Raw genomic sequence first — 18,569 nt, forward strand, 5'->3', positions numbered from 1 at the left:
TATGGTGCAGGTTTTCACTATGTCCGGTACCAGACGATCGTTCTAGGCAGCACCTTCGTATATGTATTCACAAATATAAAAACCGAGCTACCGGCCAACCCAGCAGCATCCTGCAGCCACGCCAAACCTGGAAAGGTAAGGAGAGCAAGGTTAACTCTAAAGTATCGTTGATGTAAAATTGGATTTAATACGTGGTGCCGAAATGCACGCTCCAGCCACGCTTGCCCGCTAGTGACAAAACCAGATCTCGAAGGCTATGCTGCTTGTGGGATGCATGCGCGCAAGTTTATTGCGGAGCCTTAAGCACATCTTCGCCACCATATCTTACACCTGATATTTACTTGCTGAATGTTTCTAAACTTAGCACTCAATCATGGCTCGGCTGGCCACACTGGTGGGAGCAAAGTAAGCCAGCGACTATTGGCCAATCGCAAAACACATATTTAAGCTGTCTCGGGAAGGAGTTTGCTGACACTGGTTTGAGAGCTGTCGACTCGTACGTGCTGCCGCGACTAATTTCGGCCTTGATTCAACCTGACTGTTGCGTCCACTACCGCAATGGCTGCACAAGTGGGAGGACTCCGAATTGGCGCCAGCCTTGACATTCTGCGAAGCGACGGTGAGGCTTCGGCTTGAGCGGGCTTGTATTTACTGAACCTAACCCTAAAATGAAGTGAGGCAGCACTCGACTAACCGCGAAAAAAAAAATTAACGGAGGCGGCTGACCTGCTTTGTGAGCGAAGCTCGTTTTTCTTTATACGACAGCTGAATGATCGCACCTTGTTCTGAGGGTTATACTAAGCGGACGAACGGTGTGAGTGTGTGTACGCGGTCTGCATGTACGAGAAGTTTGCGTGTCGCTTGGCGGTTTACTTTACAACCGCACAGGGCATGCCTTTTTTTTCGGGGGTGGGTTCTGTGCCATCTGCGCGCTTAACTCGTGAAAACGCATCCTTCACGCAATTGTGCCCGCGCTGGCTATCGCGAGACCATTTCTTGTAGAAGGGTTTTGCAGAATGTACACCCCCACGATTATTTATTAATGTCACTCGAGCGTCGACCGCACGACGTGTCAGTGCCATTGTAGCGGAGAAGGGTGGCTAGGACGAAGACAGTATGTGCGGGCGAAACTGCAATTTCTGGTTCGATGTAATATTGCTGAAAGTTGGGCGAGTTGGTAGCTATTCATCTTGAAACTGCAGCGCACACGCGAGAATGCAGCGTCTGTGTTACATTTGCCTTGTGTCCTCGTTTCTTGTGTGTGGGCTACATTTTCAAGACGAATGTAATCTGCTGCGCTGCTCGCTTCACGAGTGTCCATCACAGCTACAAGGTCGCTGACATGCCGTGCGGTCGACGCTGTCACGATATTATTTAAAAAAAATTGCAAGGGTGCGTATAGCAACGTCTTTACTGCGCAATGGGTCTGCTGCTACAGGATGAAAAAAAATCATTTTGCGTAACTAATAAGAAAAAAAGAAAAAAGGATTTTTGCAGAAACGCCCTTCTGGGAGTTGTCAGATAGTGCATAAGGATTATTCCCACTAATTCATATTGCACTCATGCAAAGGAGTAACAGAGTTACGCACACCACGGCTTACTGTGTCAATGATGACCCAATGTACTGCAAATATTGCAATTTCAGTTACATAATTCGTGAACCTAATGAGTTGTAGTAATGTCATTATGAATTGGGTTGAGTAATGTACCATGAATTATTCATTGCCCTTATTATTCTGGATTGGGCTATAGTAATGGACACGCAGCAATTTAATTAGGCTTAAATTATGGTAATTACCATTAATAATTCATATTAGCCTTATACAATTTAATGATGAGCCATGAAAATTGGGGCAATAATGTCAAGTACCTTTAATTTTTGATTAGGAACTAGTTAAAAACTTCATTAGTGAATATTGGTTCATTAATCGATTATGCATTTCAATTTCTTTCCGCAAGTAATATATCCGCCTCTTTGTGTAGATCAGCTCATGAACGAAATGTGCTATCTACCACAGCCAACTTGAACAATTTTTGAAAGTGGTCGCTGAAACACCCTGTACATATCTCGATAGGACCACATGTATACCTAACAAGCGCATCGTGTCACATTCTAGACACAGATGGATCGACGGACAGATTTCCGAAGGAAGTATCCCTAGCATGCTTTCGCTTTAAAGGGTGGCTTGCGCACATTGCGGCAAGCTTCGAGGCAGGCTGGTGTTTCGACCACGCTTCCGTGAAAGTGACGCCGTAACTGACCACAGCGGAATCAAGACCGCGTCGTCGTAAAACGCGGGTGAACGTGGCGGTGAACTGCTTATGAATGCATCGCTTTTACGGAATGTGTCTCTGCCGCATCTGCAGTTACAGAAAACCTGAAAAAAAAAACGAATCTGTAACGCCCGTAAAGGAATTGTCTTCTAGACGGGGTGCGGGACGCGTAATGGCTGGTGTCTCTCCACTTCGACTTCGAACCAAAGGTCCCTCTTTCGCTCATCAACCTCGGAATTAGTCATTACCTGTCGGTTAATTCATTGAAATGCTGCCCCTCTGTCTGCCTTGCTCTGGCGGGGTGAGTTTTCTTTCCAAAGGTTTTTGTATGCGGCAGCCGCATTTCGATGGAGGCGAAATGCAAAAACGCCCGTGTGCTTGCATTGTAGTGCACGTTAAAGAACCCCAGGTGGTCAAACTTAATCCGGAGCATTATACTACGGCATGCCTCACAATCGGAACTGGTTTTGGCACATAAAACCCTAGAAGCAAGGTTTTGGACTGTTTAACATTGTCTGGACGCTGAACTGTTCCGCTTGGCGTTGTTTCCTGCTCGACTTTTTTTTTATTAACCTTGTATTCTGTTCCTGGGCCGCGATTTCGTAGCGAGGCATTATGAATTATTCTACTCTAGTCTTATCATCCACCGCTCACGGCCGGCTGATCCCGTTGATATCCGTTGATCCCGTTGATCGACCACTGACAAAGCGCTATAAGCGCGAAAAGGCATTATTACCGAAAAGGCATCGCTACAAAATACCGACCCTGTACACTCCTGTTGCATCATCTCCCAAGTATCGTGAAGCTGCGTTTCCTTTTTAATGTGTTATCTCGGGGCAGATAACAGCAGCGTCGGCGATCTATTCTTATCGTCACGCTGAGGCGACTTCGGCTGGAGTCGTTGCCATGGTTCGAGTGGAGGCCGCACTCATGAGACTTCGCGGACACCGTTTTGTGTGATAGCTGGAGAACAGGAAAGTCTTCCTTTCTAACTTATGGCTCGCAAATGAACTGGCGCGGAAAACGAAATTTATTGGCATATAAACATTTACTGGAGCTTTGTTTACTCGGTTTCCGTTTAGCCGGATGGCGGTCAAGCCAAGAAGCAGGTTTGTAGCCGCTTCTCAATCGTGCTTTCGTTTGTTTCTGTGTTTTGTTGCTCTTCGTACCTTTCCGCTGTTCGCTCATTACCACACACGTCGCGACGTTGCAGGGCTATATGTCCGCGTAATTGCCACCAACTTTACGTTATCAATCCCTCGCACGGCGCGCCACATTTGAACAGGCGACAAGTCTTGCTGAAGCCAGCCATAGCCGGCGCGTAAAGGATCGTATAGCACACAGGGAAGGAGGCCTTGATAATTTCTATACAGCCTTCACTGCATATTCGATCTTCAATACTGCGGAGAGATCCAAGGCCATCCTTCGTTATGATGCCCCAAACGTTCACGCTCTCGCGCTAATTTGCTGAACGTAGAGGGGGTCGCACCTGAAAAATATCCGTGATTCCTTAAATACATCATTGGGGCGTTTACCGACGGATGTCTGTGTGCCTGCTTTACTAAAGACGCCTCACGTCACAACCCCACTAAGGATAACAAACTATCAGCCCTTCTACTGGGGTGAAGATGGAAGACCAGTCAAGCTGTACTATGGTGGGAATGATGTATTTCCAATTATGACTATTAAGATGTCATGGTGTAATCGGTTATTTGAAATATTAAAGAATGAGAAATATATATGCTTCAGTGGTTTTCATTTATTTAGTAACCACAGGGACCATGGCCTCATGGTCGCTACCGTACACCGCCATAGGGTGTACGGCAAAGGTTGGCACGTTCTTCATAAACACGACACCAACGCCGCGCGCGTTCGGTGCGAACGCGGGCAAAACGCCGCCGCCGTCGACAACAGTTTTGCGCGTTGATGACGTGTGCTGTCAAAACGCTGGCGTGAGCAAGCGCGCCAGTAGCAGCGAGCGAAGGTTCATTCGGTCTATGGCTTCAACGGAAACTGAGCGGCGAAAGCACAGCGCATACAAAGGTAGGAGCCATGTTGCAGATTGCTTTCAAGATACGGTGCGCGCCACCGCCCATCGCCGCGCAAAGTACAAGTTCGCAGTTAATTGCTCGCAGAGCAAAAGCCGCACTTCCTCCCTCCCGCGCTGCCTTTCCGCTTTCCTCCTTTCGCGTGGGTGATTGAGCCGTCAGTTCCCCTTAAGTCCGGTCGCAAGAAACGCATTTGGTGCCACAGCTAAACGTCGCCTCCCGGCCTCCCTTTCGCCCCCCCCCCCCCCCCCCCCACGGCCTTTCGCGCGAAGGAAGTCGCGTTTGCTCTCCGCCGTGCGTTCACTCCCCGCGAAAGCGCGCGTCCCTCGCGCGCTTTCACTCGCACATACAGCACACGGCCAGCGAGTTTTTTCTACACGCGTACACGACCATCGGAGACTGAGCCCTTAACAGCTTCGCTGTAAAAACGCACGGAATGAAGCGTACTAAACTCAGAAATAATATGCACCTCATGACGTCTGGACGGTAGACCTGCTTTTGGCTCCACTGGATGCAAAACGTGGACTCGTCAGTGAACTCAACGTTTCGCCAGTCATCTGCAGTTGAGTGAAGAGGCGCTTGAGCGAACGTGAGCCTTTCTCTCGCCTCATTGGTAAGGAGCGGCTTATTGGTAGCAATTCGGTTGCTGAAACCTGCTTCGAAAAGCTATTGTCGCACTAGTTCTATGCTGACGTCCAGGCCAACCGCATCTCAAACCTCACCAGCTGTCATGAAAGGATTAGCATTAGCAACGAGAACAAAAGCAGTGTCCACTTCAGTAGCCTTGCGGACACAATTTGTAGCTCCATTATATGTGCGCCCCTCGTCTCTAAACGCCTGATGATTCTGGTAACGGTGGCTATTATTAAAAATGTCATTTACAATGTTTACATGATTTCCTTGATCACATCGTGTAGTTTTTTTTATGGAGGCAGGTATTTTGCAGTTCAATAAAGCATGAAGTACAGAGCGATCGCTAAGGCCGGACATGAGTCAATGTTGATTTCGCGATAAGAAGGAAGAGGTTATATAAACTGAAGCCACAACGCGTGGGGCTATGTACGCGTACAGTGCAAATACAAACATGAGGCCAGATTTGAAATCGCTTCCAACGCTGTTCTTTGATATGGTCCCTGCAGGGCATGACTCTGTATTGAAAGATAACTGAAGTTGTCAAAAATCTTAATTGACTTTGCAACAGAAGTTTAATGCTTGCTCTTGTCTAATAGTCAGATTCGTTTCTGCCTGCTGTTTGCCACAGTTTACAATGAAAGGCTTCAACAGTCCAGACGAGCATAAATGTGCATAGAAACTCACTATGCCTACCACGAGAATTACCTCCGACGACGTCAGCATTGTTTAGTATCGAGCACTGCACAATACCACATGTTCTATTTTTCATGCTAAAAATGGCAGTTATCAGTGATAGGCATGTCTGCACCTACCAAAGGATGCTAAATTTCAAATGCATGGACATGTTCCTTCAGTTGCTTTTGTGAAGTTTTCACATGCAAATTTGAGAAATATGTGCATTTACCTTATGAATATTGAACAAACGGATGAGGGAGGACACAGCGCAGTGCCCAAAATTGAACTCGGAAATATTGAAAGCGTGCTGAGTTGTCACTTTTTACCGCAGCTTGCTGAAAAAATTCTGCATGGACACGAGGTGCCGCAGTTCGTCTCATTAACCACAGCCACAATTTACTTTTGCTTACGTCTATTTTTGTTGAATGTAGCTGTTTTTAATGTCATAGCTTTCACTGACTGCAACATCAGACATCGTGTGATATTATTCTCAAATAGCTTTTTCCTTATCAGGGGCTCAATAGCATTAGCCGGTTTGCGATTGGTGCGGGAGTACCATTTCTCTACATCAACTTAACAGGCAGCCAGCGGCACTGTTTAGAGTTCTATAAGAGGTTAATTAAGTGTACGGATGCACCTTAAGAAATGTTTGTCTGAATTGTTCAGGATAAAGGACCTTTAAACATTTGAGCAAATACGATGGAGCAATTACACATGAGCACTACGACATGCAACACTTACACGTACACCCATGAGCAAAAGTATATGGACCAGGGATTGCGCGATAAAACCGATTTTTTAAACTGTCTGCGAATGCAACTTGAAATTGAGGAGTGCAGTCCAAACTTGGGACGGCGAACTTTCCGATGTACTCGTCAATTTCAGTTTATGCATGTTAATTACGAAGAAATTTAGTTTTTTTCAGCGACCTTGTGGTCCGTATACTTTTGCTCACGGGTGTACGTTCTCGAACCCAATGACACCGCAAGAGTGTCGCTGCTGACTTGAAAACAAAATGACTCATGCCTGCAGCAACGTACTTCTAGCTGTTGCAATTGCTTCCACTGCTTGCAGTGCATGAAAGCGTGGCTTTTGTGTCAGTAAGACTGGCGATGTGGGCCTGTTGGTTGATCATCTTGCTATGACATGAAGTGTAGCGCATCAAAAAGGAGAGTGAACCAAGCTGAACAAACACATGCGCTTTGAAGAATGAAACTTTCATTCGGTATTGATTGCGCTTTTATCGACACAAGCCTATAGTGCAGAACAATTTCAGTGCCCCTATCGCTTACAAGGAAGCATAGAACTTCAAACACAAACGTGTCTAACACATTAAGGATGTAGCCACCTGTGGAAGCATGTGCAATTTATCCAGTTGTTTAGCCGAACTGTAAGTGATGCGTTGGTGAGCGGAAGAGATCCCCTCGGCTTCCATCATTAGCCCAAGTCTCGCGTTTACTCCGGCCTACAATAGCGATATCGTTGAGAAGGTGGTGCCATGCACACGTTTCGCATTACAAAACTAGGAAACTATCACCTGATATAATTTTCACTCTATTTCTTCATTCTCTAATGCGTTCACTAATGCATATGCCGGCCGGACCTATGTAGTATTTACCACGACATAGTGGAATCTGACAAAATACCCATTCAGCGCATTCGGCTAACTTTCACTCGTGCTTCTTACCACAAACCGGCTTTTCAGTTTATATGCGAGTTTTTTTTTTTATTCGCAAAAAGTGCCTATCTTACTTGGGGCGCATGGTGGATTCATGGTTCCACGGCCATTGTCTTCTCGTCCCTGGCGCTACATTCCGCCATTCCAGGGAGTCTTCTTTAGCCGTTTAGCTACCTACGCGAACGCGTGGTTAGGATATCCTGAGACCGGCGGGCTGCCGGAAACTTGCCTTAATTAAATGCGGGCATCATTTAAATATTGCGTTTTTCAACATATGTTAGATAATTAGGTCTCTCTTCAGCAATTCTGAATGAGCTTATGTAATTGGAGAATATGCTTGTTGGCTCATCGGCTGAACGACTGGTAGGTGAGGTTAACACAAGGAACCGAAGTCTGTTATAGACTTATAATTATGTCACGTTAAGAGGCTCAAGCGCTCGCGAAGGGTGTACACATCCACATTTTTATTGAGATATGACCAAAACACTAAAACATGTTCACAGATCTAAACGTTTTGCCAAAAAGATTATCCCGCGAAGTGTTAAGATATCTGGCTATCTAATTAGGCTAAATATAGTTCGCTAAGAAAAGCTAAGCACAAGCCTATGTCAACTGCTGTTATTACTCTCAAGTAGGTGCTAGAATTGGATAAAAGTTGAAGACGGATAACAATTGTAAGAAGCTTTCTACTGAAACACCCGCTTCTAGTTAACTTAAAGGTTCCATACCTATCACTGCAGTTCTCGGTACATACAAGCAGGTCATTGCGAGGGAGGCAATAATTTAATACCGTGACATTGACTGAAAAGGCTTTTAAAGGCTTTTGTCTTGGTAAACAGACCTTGAAATGAATCATTTGCTTTGAATGTCAGCGCTTGTGTGCGCGTTTTGTTTCTTTCAATGTTCTTGATAGGCTACACTTCATGATAATGAGATAAGCTTCCGTTACTCTGATGGTGTCTTTCATTTCGTCAGTTCCCAAGGGCAATTTAAAAACTTCAGCAGCAAATTTTGATCACTCCAGCTCAAACTTTGCTTGTTTCCTTCATGTGATATGTAAGGCGAGACATACAATGCATATTCCTAGCTACAGAATTTCTGGTTACGGCCCCATCTATCGAGTAAAACGTTTTCTTCGCCTCGCAAAGCAACACCATCCGGTAACAAGTAAATGTAGAACAACTTCTTAACCTTTTTTTTCTCGTCACGGACACAAGTATGTTAATTTTTGTATAATTTTCGTTTTGTAAAGTTCTTTTGAACAGCTCAACACTACACACTTGCTCCAGCGTATGCTACTGTGGACTTTGCACTGCTCTCAACGCTAAACTTCCAATTTTTAGGTCTGAAACTAGTTGTAACACAAATGTTGGATTTGGTGCCGATAAAGAGTTTTTCGTTTTGCGAAATGATTGCATGTTTCACTTTAGCTGTGCCCTCCTTTAGATTGCAAAAGTTATGTTGCTTGATCTGTGCTTGCAGGGCGCATTCACTCAGCCACGGTTGTCAGCATTGACAAGGACAAGCAGGTCACGATGGCTGAGTGGTACGAGGACGGGGAAAAAAAGGGCAAGGAGGTGAGTGCATGCTTCCAAAAATACCCGCCGTAAAGGTGCTGTACCGCAGATTCGGGGTAATCGACTGTTGGATGGTGGAATCTTTGGTCGGGTAAACTATTTGCTGGGAGCCAAGCAAGTTGCTGAAAATGGGTAAGTCTAAACGACGGTTTCAGGGTCCGTATTTCAAGGTGCGGGGCACTTGAGAGCATGCGTGTTTCTGCATTATCACTCAAAGCTTGAAAGGCAGCCTTGTAGGCCAAAGTAATACCTATGCATACCTTGGTAGCTAAATTATAAATGCACAAACCTATTCATAATAGAAAACAATGCTCATTGCCGTATTTAAACGTTTTATTGCACGTGATTGCGCTTAGTTGGGCTCGTTTCAATGTCTGAGCGACGCTGTGTGCTCTGGTACGTTTTAGCCGCAGTACGTGCAACAAAATTCGTCGCATTTTAGCTGATCAGGATCCTTCACGTGCTGGTGTGATGCACGTGCACCAATCAGCAACAGCAAGTTTATTAAATGCACTTCCGTGGCGCTACGCACGTTGCAAACGTAGCATGGTGTGTGATGCTTTATAAGTAGGGGACCTTCGTTTTCGGGTTTATATCATTTGAAATTACGGGGGGGGAGGGTGGATCAATTATTTGTGGAGAGGAAAAGCGGAGAAATAACGGCAGTTGTGTTGTCTGGCAGGCCGAAGTTCGGCTTTTTTTATAACATTAACAAACATTCACCACCAGCAGTGGTCTCCTTTTTACTTAAACAAGCGCAATTGCCCACATGATCATCTAATGGCAACGTGAGCTGCTTGCAAAGCATCTGACAAACATCATCGCTCGTTCACAAACATTGTTATAACATTGAAAATACGCCACATTAACAAAAACAAGTCTAGTTTGGCAATCCCTCCTTCACCTCGTTCTCTGCACTTTTTAACACAAAGAAAGAGGAGCACACTGGCAAGCTTCGTAAGAGGCCTAATGCTTTTCCTTAGCGTACAAGCACTTGAAGTGCTATCGCGCTCATTATGAGCTGCAACAACCAAGCAGCGGCCTCAGCTACGTTCTCGAGAAAACCGTGATGAGGGTTTCGCCATGTCATAAATGCGCATACCCCCCTGCTTTACGCTATCTGCTATCTTCGCGCGGCGATATTACCGTTACCCGCTGAGAGCAGCCCGTAAGATCTTATGGCCTGAACTTCGTCTATCCGCCCCTTCATTCCACCCGCGTCCGACTGCGGCGGACCTCTTCGGGTGGTCGGCCTTACCACTCGACTTGGGAGGACTCTTTTCCTCTTTTATTCCCCTCATCGCTCCCCTGTGCAGTGCTGATGAGGTGTCCTCATAGCAAGACAGTTACGGCGCTGCACTTTTCTGTTCAACTTTCTTCCTTTAAAAGTCGCATACTACTACCGCTGCGGACGCCTGCAGGGCGGATCGTGTCACAAAATTTGGCGTACGCAGAATTGCACTCCTATTAGACAATCCGCAAGAAGTCTGTTGACAGCTGGCAACCGTTCGATGGATCAGAGCTGTATGCAGGAGTCGAAACTGGCATATTTTTGTCGATGCGAGTTCAAGGTTCTGCGTCACGGTGAAAACACGGCTTTTAGGCGATCACATTCTGTTCTGCGGCCGCATGTGTTTCATTGGTTCGGTCATCTACGTTCAAAATATTGCAGTCATCTCACCTGCGTCCCTTTAAAAAAATGTACTGTTATCGCATCATGCCGCAACATGACTTGTTTTCCGACGATCACTTTCAGTGCACCCTGAATTGGCTGGTTGAGCAAAACATCTCGAATCTTCCAACGTGTCCCGTTCTACGTCACGCGACAATCGTAGCTTCTCCAAAAGCGATTCATTCGAGAGTCCCCGTATATCGCAGTTTATACTTGGTTGTGTTAGTCGCGATGGGGCACTTTCTGTAGTTTGCTAGTGAGAGCTTGCATGAACATGCAACGTACGAACAAATGCAGAACTGTCGCGGAATACAGCAATGTAGGCCGACAGGTGACCCCTCTTTACCGCTGAGCAGGAATGTGAAGCTTCGTGTACAGCTTACTGATTTGCTTGCATTTGCTTGTTCATATTTTATGTTAGGCCTAACGTTAAGAGACGGGAAGAGAGCGCTGTGGATCAGAAGAAACGCGGATAGTCAATATTCTAGCTGACATTAAGAGGAAGAAATGGAGCTGGGCAGGCCATGTAATGCGTAGGATGGATAACCGGTGAACTATTAGAGTTACAGAATGGATATCAAGAGAAGGGAAGTGCAGGCGAGGACGGCAGAAAACTAGATGGAGTGATGAAGTTAGGAAATTTGCAGGCGCAAGTTGGAATCTGCTAGCGCAACACGGAAGTAATTGGAGATCGCAGGGAGAGGCCTTCGTCCTGCAGTGGACATAAATATAGGCTGATGATGATGGAAAAGCTACTGTCTCAAGTACTACCATTGGTCTAAAATATGCATTCACACAGGCAGGGGAACAGTCTGTATATTGGTTTACATTCCAGGAGTGAAATGTGACTACAGCTTGAGATAAAAGTTATGATGAACTGAGTACTTCATGAACATCTTGGTTATAGATATATCTTGGTTATAGATATAGGTTATAGATATCTTCATATGATACTTTGTGCCATTTTATTTGCACGCACATGCAAGTAAACACGAAGTTTCCATACATCTCGTGTTTACATGCTCCTGTGAGTGTCAAATGGACAGCAAAATTTATGCAACCAAGACATAAGTAGGTGTTGAATTTGTACAGGGCTGATTCCTATTCTACCCGAGTCAGACAGGTAAATTTAGTGATACTTGCTGTGGAGTGCACTTGCAAGAAAGTGTGTTCGAGAAACTCGCTTCGCTGCATTGAAGTGTGTAGCTTCAATAGGAATGCTTCAAATATTAATAAGTGAATGCTCACAACAGAGTCGGCAGTAATTCTAAGGCCACTTTTTGATGATTTCAAATGTTATTCGCATTTTTGTGGCATACGTGAAGCAAAAAAAAGCTTGAAACCTTCATTTTCCCGCGGATTTCGCCATTTTGACCCTATGGACATTAGATATCTTCCAAGCTTGTATTGGTCAAAACGAATAAAATCGGCAATTGGATTGCAATATTGCTTGCAGATAGATTCGTTTCGTGATGAAACGGTAGCCATTTCTGAAACTCAGAATTCCGAGATTCATATAAACCTTTATGGCTTCATAGATCGTCATTTTCATCAATACCGAATGACTCTTCATTTTGCCGTCTTCCACCTCGCCTCCGAAGTGATCCTCTGCGAGAAGGGCTCTCGTTCGAAGTGTCGCTAAACTTGGGTATACACTTGGGCATTAATCTTGTTTTGTTCGGCGCGTCACTTTTCCCACTATGAGAGGGGGGGGGTGCTCACTGACCCTTCAATGAAGCAACCCGCTTCACCTAGCACACAACATGCTCGGCTCGTGCGGACACCTTTCACCACCATAAACAGTTTCGGACAGCGGACTGCAGTCGCAAGCTTCGCAACATGGCTCTTTTTGCGAGACTCGAGAAATTGATGGGTTTGCTAGGACATCAGCTGGACGTGCAGCACAAGTGACTACCATTGAATTGAACCGGAAAGAGGAAAAGCTATTCCGTCGAATGCAGTCACGGTGCGAAGGTGCGAAGACGGAAAGCAAGCTGAGCGTAGGACTGCCCCCCCCCCCTCCCAAGACAATGAAAAACAGGGGGCTACAATGAATAAGAGCGATTGCTTAGTTGTGAACGTTTTAGCCACTTTGAAAATCGAAGCTCACTGGAACCCGTCCCTGCGAATGGAGATGGCGCTGGAGGCATTGCCAGGGACAAGTTGCACGCTCGCAGCACAAGGACACCAAGTGCGCACAGTTGAGTCTGATTCTTTCCCTTTTGTCCCTATATTGTTCAAACATTGAGCCATTGGCAAAGGATAACTTCAGAAAGGAAGACTTGACCAGCCTCCATAAAGAATGTGCACAAACGAAGTCCTTAAAGCAGGATGTCGCTTGCGAGAAAGCCGATGAATGAATGCAGGAAATACCTGTGTACTTAAAATTAGGTGCACGTTAAAGAACCCCAGGTGGTCCAAATTAATCCGGAGTACCCCACTACGGCGTGTCTGATGTGGTGGTTTTGGCACGTAAAACACCATTTAAGGTCTGTGGAAGGAGACCACTAACGCCATTTCCTTTAGGAAGAGAAAATGTCGGGATCATCTACATCATGGCATAGTGACGCTCCTACGTACACGCGCCATCCCGCAACTGCAGATTGCAATGACCACTCGTGGGAGGTTACGGAGCTGCAAAGATAACACGGTGATTGATGCTGTATAACCAACCCGTGAAACAGCTTAAGAGGGATACTGCTGCAGGCTGCAGTCGAAAGTGCGAGTTTGTATGGTGCCGGGGTTAACTTGTGAGCGTGCTGTAGGTATGACCGTTTGATTTTTTTTTGGCGCATCATCCACGTTTTGATAAAATTTTCTGAGCTTGCTTTAACATTAATAAACGTTGCTGTATTCTGAGCGTCGCCATTTTCTGCTCGTCCGGTGGTGCGCACGGATGCTTCCACCAAACACCCGTTTCAAATTCCATGTTAGATTTTGTAGGTTCCAGGACGCATAATTCATTTTCCAGGGCAGCTGAACCCTCGGACTGTGGTGCCGCCGCACGGGAGAACGTGAACCACGGCGGCGCCTCGGATCTGTTTGTGCCCCGGTGGACGCGGTGCCGTGCGCCGACGCGAAGCGGCTGGTCGTTGGGGTGTTGCGGAGCGCAGCGTAGCAACACCCCAAATAAATTATGCTCCAGTCAGGTAGACTGCTGCCTCCCTGATAGTGAGATTAAATTTGTATCATCAAAACAGTGGTGCTTTTAATTAGGAATAGCCGAAGGACGGGCAAAGGCAGACCACTGTCACCTGTCAGACTTGTAGGCACAACTGTGGCTGCTGTTAACGGATGCCTGCTATTCCTAAATAAGCACATCACTGTTTTGTTGATCCAAATATAATCTCACTATCAGAGAGGGAGCAGTCTACCTGACTGAAACAATATTTTTTTTTATTGGGGATAATGCTACGCTGCGCTCCACAACACCCCAACGACCGCCGCTTAGCGTCGGCGCCGTGGTTCACGTTCTCCCGAGCGGTGGCGCCACAGTCTGAGGGCCCAGCTGCCTTAGAAAATGAATTGCTCCTCCAGGACAAGAATTAGGAAAATTATTCAAATGATATTTCAATTTTTAAATATTTGTTATTCCATTCGATGACAGAATCACGTGACAGGGGTCGATTTGTAAATTGGAAGCTCTATCTGACACCTTTCATGCACCCAGTAAGTCGAGTTGTCTACATGGGCCGCTAGCTATATGTAGGTTGCTGTGTAGTCTGCCATGAGTAGGTGATAGTGGTAAATGGCCATTCTGACCACTCCTCCAGAATAAATTTACCAACGTGACACAACCTGTATGCAGCCTTAAAAAAATCTGCGCTATTCACCGACGATTATTGTCAATGTAAGCAAACAGCCCGAATGAGCGAGTGAACGAACGAACGTGAAAGCGAATGACCGTTTTCATTGCCCAGCCCAACCACCAGGCCATTTACCACCGACCCACTACTAAAGCTTCTAAAGTGCCTAACAAATATATTCGCCTATACAATGGACTCTCTTTAAAAGTAAAGCCAACCTCGAGGCACAGTTTCATACAGTTTCTGGAGGGAACTGTGACGCTAGTGTCTACGAGAGCGGCAAGAAGGGCAGTTCAGCGAGCATGGGAATGGTCGGCAGTACATGGATTTATCTAAACTTCGTCCTTCTGGCTTTCAAAGTTTTCGTGACTTTTCAAAGTGATCATTTTTAAGAAAGTACTGCGTTAGAAGTAATAAACATTATCACAATTGTCCGACGGCAGAATTCGAACACAGGACTTCTAGCACAAAAGCTCGATATTGAAAATATTAGCTCGATATGAACAAGCGTAACCACTTTAATTAGCAGCGATTATGCATGCTTGCAGTCATGTTCAACAATAACACAGAATTAGGGGCAGCTTCCCACTAGCGATGCGAAGACTCGGGAAACAGCGAAGCTGGCGACCCAACCGAACTTTTTGTAGGTTCGGCCAAGTTTTTGCTAGGTTGTGCGTCGAGACTCGGCCACGTTTTGCACAAGGCACAAGATCAATCCGTAGTAAAGAACCCCAGGCGGTGAAAATTAATCCGGAGCCCTCCACTATGGCGTGCCTCATAATCAGAACTGGTTTCAGCACGTAAAACCCCAGAAAGAAGGTGAAGCCCTCCCCCCCCCCCCCCCACGCTGTCCCTTCACCACGGTGACCTACGTTCGCGCGTCACTCAATCATTTCGTATTTCCCGCGAAGCACCAGTTGCTATACCAACGGGAGATTAAACCAATAAAAACATTTTGTCTTGAAGTTGTGTCGTACCATGGATAGTTATCCGCTGCCGTCATTGGGCCGATCGGCGCGCGATGCTGCTACTTCATCTGGTCGATCGCGTCTCGCAAGCAAGCCGAGAAGTGTCCCCACCTAAAGAGTATATACGTTACACCGTGCTCCTAGCTCAGAGCGCCGCGGAGAGAAGAGAGGCGGGGGTTGGGAGGAGAGGGAGCTGACGAGGAGACCGCATGTGCCGCGTCGCCCTCCGGGGTGTCACCGCCCTCCTGGTTGCCATGAATACTGCGTGGCAGTTTCTCGCTACGAAACACGAACCATACATTACGGCTGGCTTAAACAGCTTCGCTGTTAAAAGCAATAGCTGTTTTAGTGAAGCAACCACTCTAGAAGTCGTCGGAAACTAAAATATTCGTCTCTATATACCATGAGCGAATTGCGCGGGCGTTTCAGTGCCCCCATGGGATACGCTACGCAAACTCGCTTCTCACCAACATTGCCAACACCAAGAAACCACTGCAAGTCACAAGCATGTTACAGGTACCACCACACTAATTGCTCCAACAACGAAAGCCAGAAAATGCGGCCTTGACTATGGCGTGGAGCACTGGCGAGCATACCCAAAAAAGAAAGGTGCAAACAGGGATATCTGTAGTGATGCCGTTCAGATTAGGCGTGGTGTCTCTTTCGGCAATATTTTTAGTTGTTTACTCTGACTTCGAAAAAAATGGCGGTTCCGTTTAACGAAGTGTCCTTTAACGAAATGTGTAAAACAAACCAACCCGAAGTCAGTTCTGCTGAAGAAGCAATTGTTTATCGAGATTTTACGGTTTACATAGGAAAAGCGATTACGCCCTATCCACCTCGAGCGCCGCAACTGGATGAATAGCCATTGAAATACATATAGACCACTGTTATCGCTAGATGGTGCAGCATATCCAAAAAGAAGTCAGAGACGAAAGCGTGGCTGCTGTACACGCCTTATACATCTCGTGATTCCAGCTTCTTCCTCTGGTGAGCCATCTTACCTTCTCTGAAGCGTCGGCCAAAGAAGCAGCTTGCCGCTTAACAATTTGGAGAACGCAAGCGCCGCCGCACCGAAGCAATTCACAGTCGCTATGCGGTGGAAGCTCGCACGGCTCGCTTGGAGCAAATGCCGGCGGCCAACCGGATACGCGACAGCAGAATAGCCAAATTATCATCATAACATATAAACCTAACCACCAATTACACACCCATCAATATAAAGTTGGTGTGTCGCACTAACGTCTCAAAATCTTCTACAAAGAATGGATGGGGCGCGAATTTTTTAAGGCTTTGTACCTCTTGTGTCCGTCACATCTAATCTGATTGCTCAAGAACGGCGTCTTCATAGTGACACATACTCAGCGCCGAAGTTGTCTGTACGGGCACATACCCAGAGGCACATAGTGATCGAAGCTGTATGCTAGTCCAGACAGCAGCCAATTGCAAGTTGCCACTCCGGCACAGAGTGGCCTATGTTATCTACTCAAAGCAGCACCCTGGACATGCGCAGTGGGGAACCAGTGCTGGCCAGGAGGCGCTACGGCAGTTTTGGTGTGCAGCTGAAATATGCTGACACCTTCCGATAGGGAGGCCCCGAAAATGGTACGACATTTTGGATGATAGCAGATGCGCGCCTGTGTCAGCGTTTGCTTTCGTTCTATGCATCGAGCAAAGCTCTGACCATACGGCTATACCTGATGCGCGGTGGAGAAAAGCGCATGCGCTCGTACGTTCTATCACGCAACTTCCCAGTCAGGCCAAAACCTGTACACATGCACCTCAAGAAGCGGTGGAATTGATAACGCGAAATCGCAGCATGTGCTGTTGAAAAGTGTTTCTACGGCTCACTATAGGCTCCGTGTTATGGCGCTGCTGGTGGCACCCTAAGTTTCAGCGCTGGTTGCCCTTACTTCAGTCATATATACGGCTTGCAGCTAGACGAAAATTTCGAAGGAAGCTGCGCTTTGAAAAAACAAAACAAAAAAAAATTGCGATGCCGCCATTGTGTGGCAGTGCAAGGCGCTAGGCAGAGGGCCAATGGCTTCGAGCATGTTTTAGACAACTTGGTCAGCTGAGCTAAATCCACAAAAGACGTCGCTGAAGAGGTCTCTGCGATTTGAAAACATTGTATCAGCTCTAAGTCTCTGATCTGCCTGGCTTTCCTGCACATTATGTTCTGCATTAAAACGTAATCAATGTTTAACAAAATGCGTATGTATCTTTGAAAAAGTGTGGGCTAAGGGCCCGTGAAATGAAAATGCTTACTGGACTCCCCTCTTGCCCACACTCCCCTGCATTTGTCATGTCCATGAGTGCTGCTTACGAATTTTAATGATCACAGGTTGGCAGGTATGGATTACAAGCCCCGTGTACAAGTCCCATTCTTGCAAATGATGTTGCGGTTTCCTGCTGTCGCGGCCTAGCTGCCATGTAGTGCTCATCCAGTTGCAGATTGGCGTTCCCTGCTTTGACAGCCATATTTATTTAGATGGAGAGCAAGATTCCTACCTCGGTGCTTAATTGAAAGCACCAGATATGTGAAAGTGGCAGCAACAGTTATGTGAACAAATGCACATTTCTAGGACTGCTGACGTCGATGCAGGTAACAGAACGCTGATAGACAAATGGTGACCGGCACGAACACATTGTACGACACTGTCTTTCTATTTCTCGTAACTGATTTGTCTTTTCACTGGTGCATTTCAGATTGAGTTCAGCAAAGTTTTTGAGCTGAACCCGGGACTACAGAACGTGAACCGGAGCTTTGGTAAAAAGGCAAGTGCTTGATATTGTCGCTTGTCTAGATGATGTATAAGTGTGCCTGAACTGTTTTTTTTTTCAGCATTGAACGAAGCACTGAACAAACATAAAATGTTGATAACGATATCTGTTCAATTACCCTGGAAATGTTACTCTTCAGATGCCGTTGTTACAAAAAGAACTCTTGAGAGCATGTTGAGTTCTATCACACTGTGCCATGATGTACATGCTCTGGTTGCTCTATTACCGCTTTAAGTGTGTTTATGCAACTTGCGGTAGAAAGGCACAGATATTCGGTGAAGGCTCGAAGTTTGCAGTGGCACAGTACTATGATGTCATCTAGCCTACGCTTGACGAAGGATGGTTGCTGCGTCCGGCCATTCACTGCAAACATGTGCAACGTTTTTGCATAGATAGGCACGATATAATTCACAGGAGCTTCAGATACTATAACACCTACATACGCCCTTACGAT

General features: G+C 46.2%; 1 protein-coding gene across 1 annotated transcript in view; it reads left to right on the forward strand.

Annotated features, from left to right (window-relative positions):
* The first annotated feature begins 446 nt into the window (after nt 1–446).
* The window catches only part of LOC119455336 (kinesin-like protein KIF2A), an 85,978-nt gene continuing 67,855 nt past the window's right edge, over nt 447–18,569 (forward strand). Inside the window, exons 1-3 of the mRNA XM_037716725.2 lie at nt 447–619; nt 8,791–8,885; nt 18,041–18,109. Of these exons, the coding sequence (XP_037572653.2) occupies nt 559–619; nt 8,791–8,885; nt 18,041–18,109 (225 nt within the window). The 5' untranslated portion in view covers nt 447–558. The remainder of the gene's footprint in view (nt 620–8,790; nt 8,886–18,040; nt 18,110–18,569) is intronic.

Source organism: Dermacentor silvarum, chromosome 6, assembly GCF_013339745.2.
Source record: "Dermacentor silvarum isolate Dsil-2018 chromosome 6, BIME_Dsil_1.4, whole genome shotgun sequence".
Lineage (NCBI taxonomy): Eukaryota > Metazoa > Arthropoda > Arachnida > Ixodida > Ixodidae > Dermacentor > Dermacentor silvarum.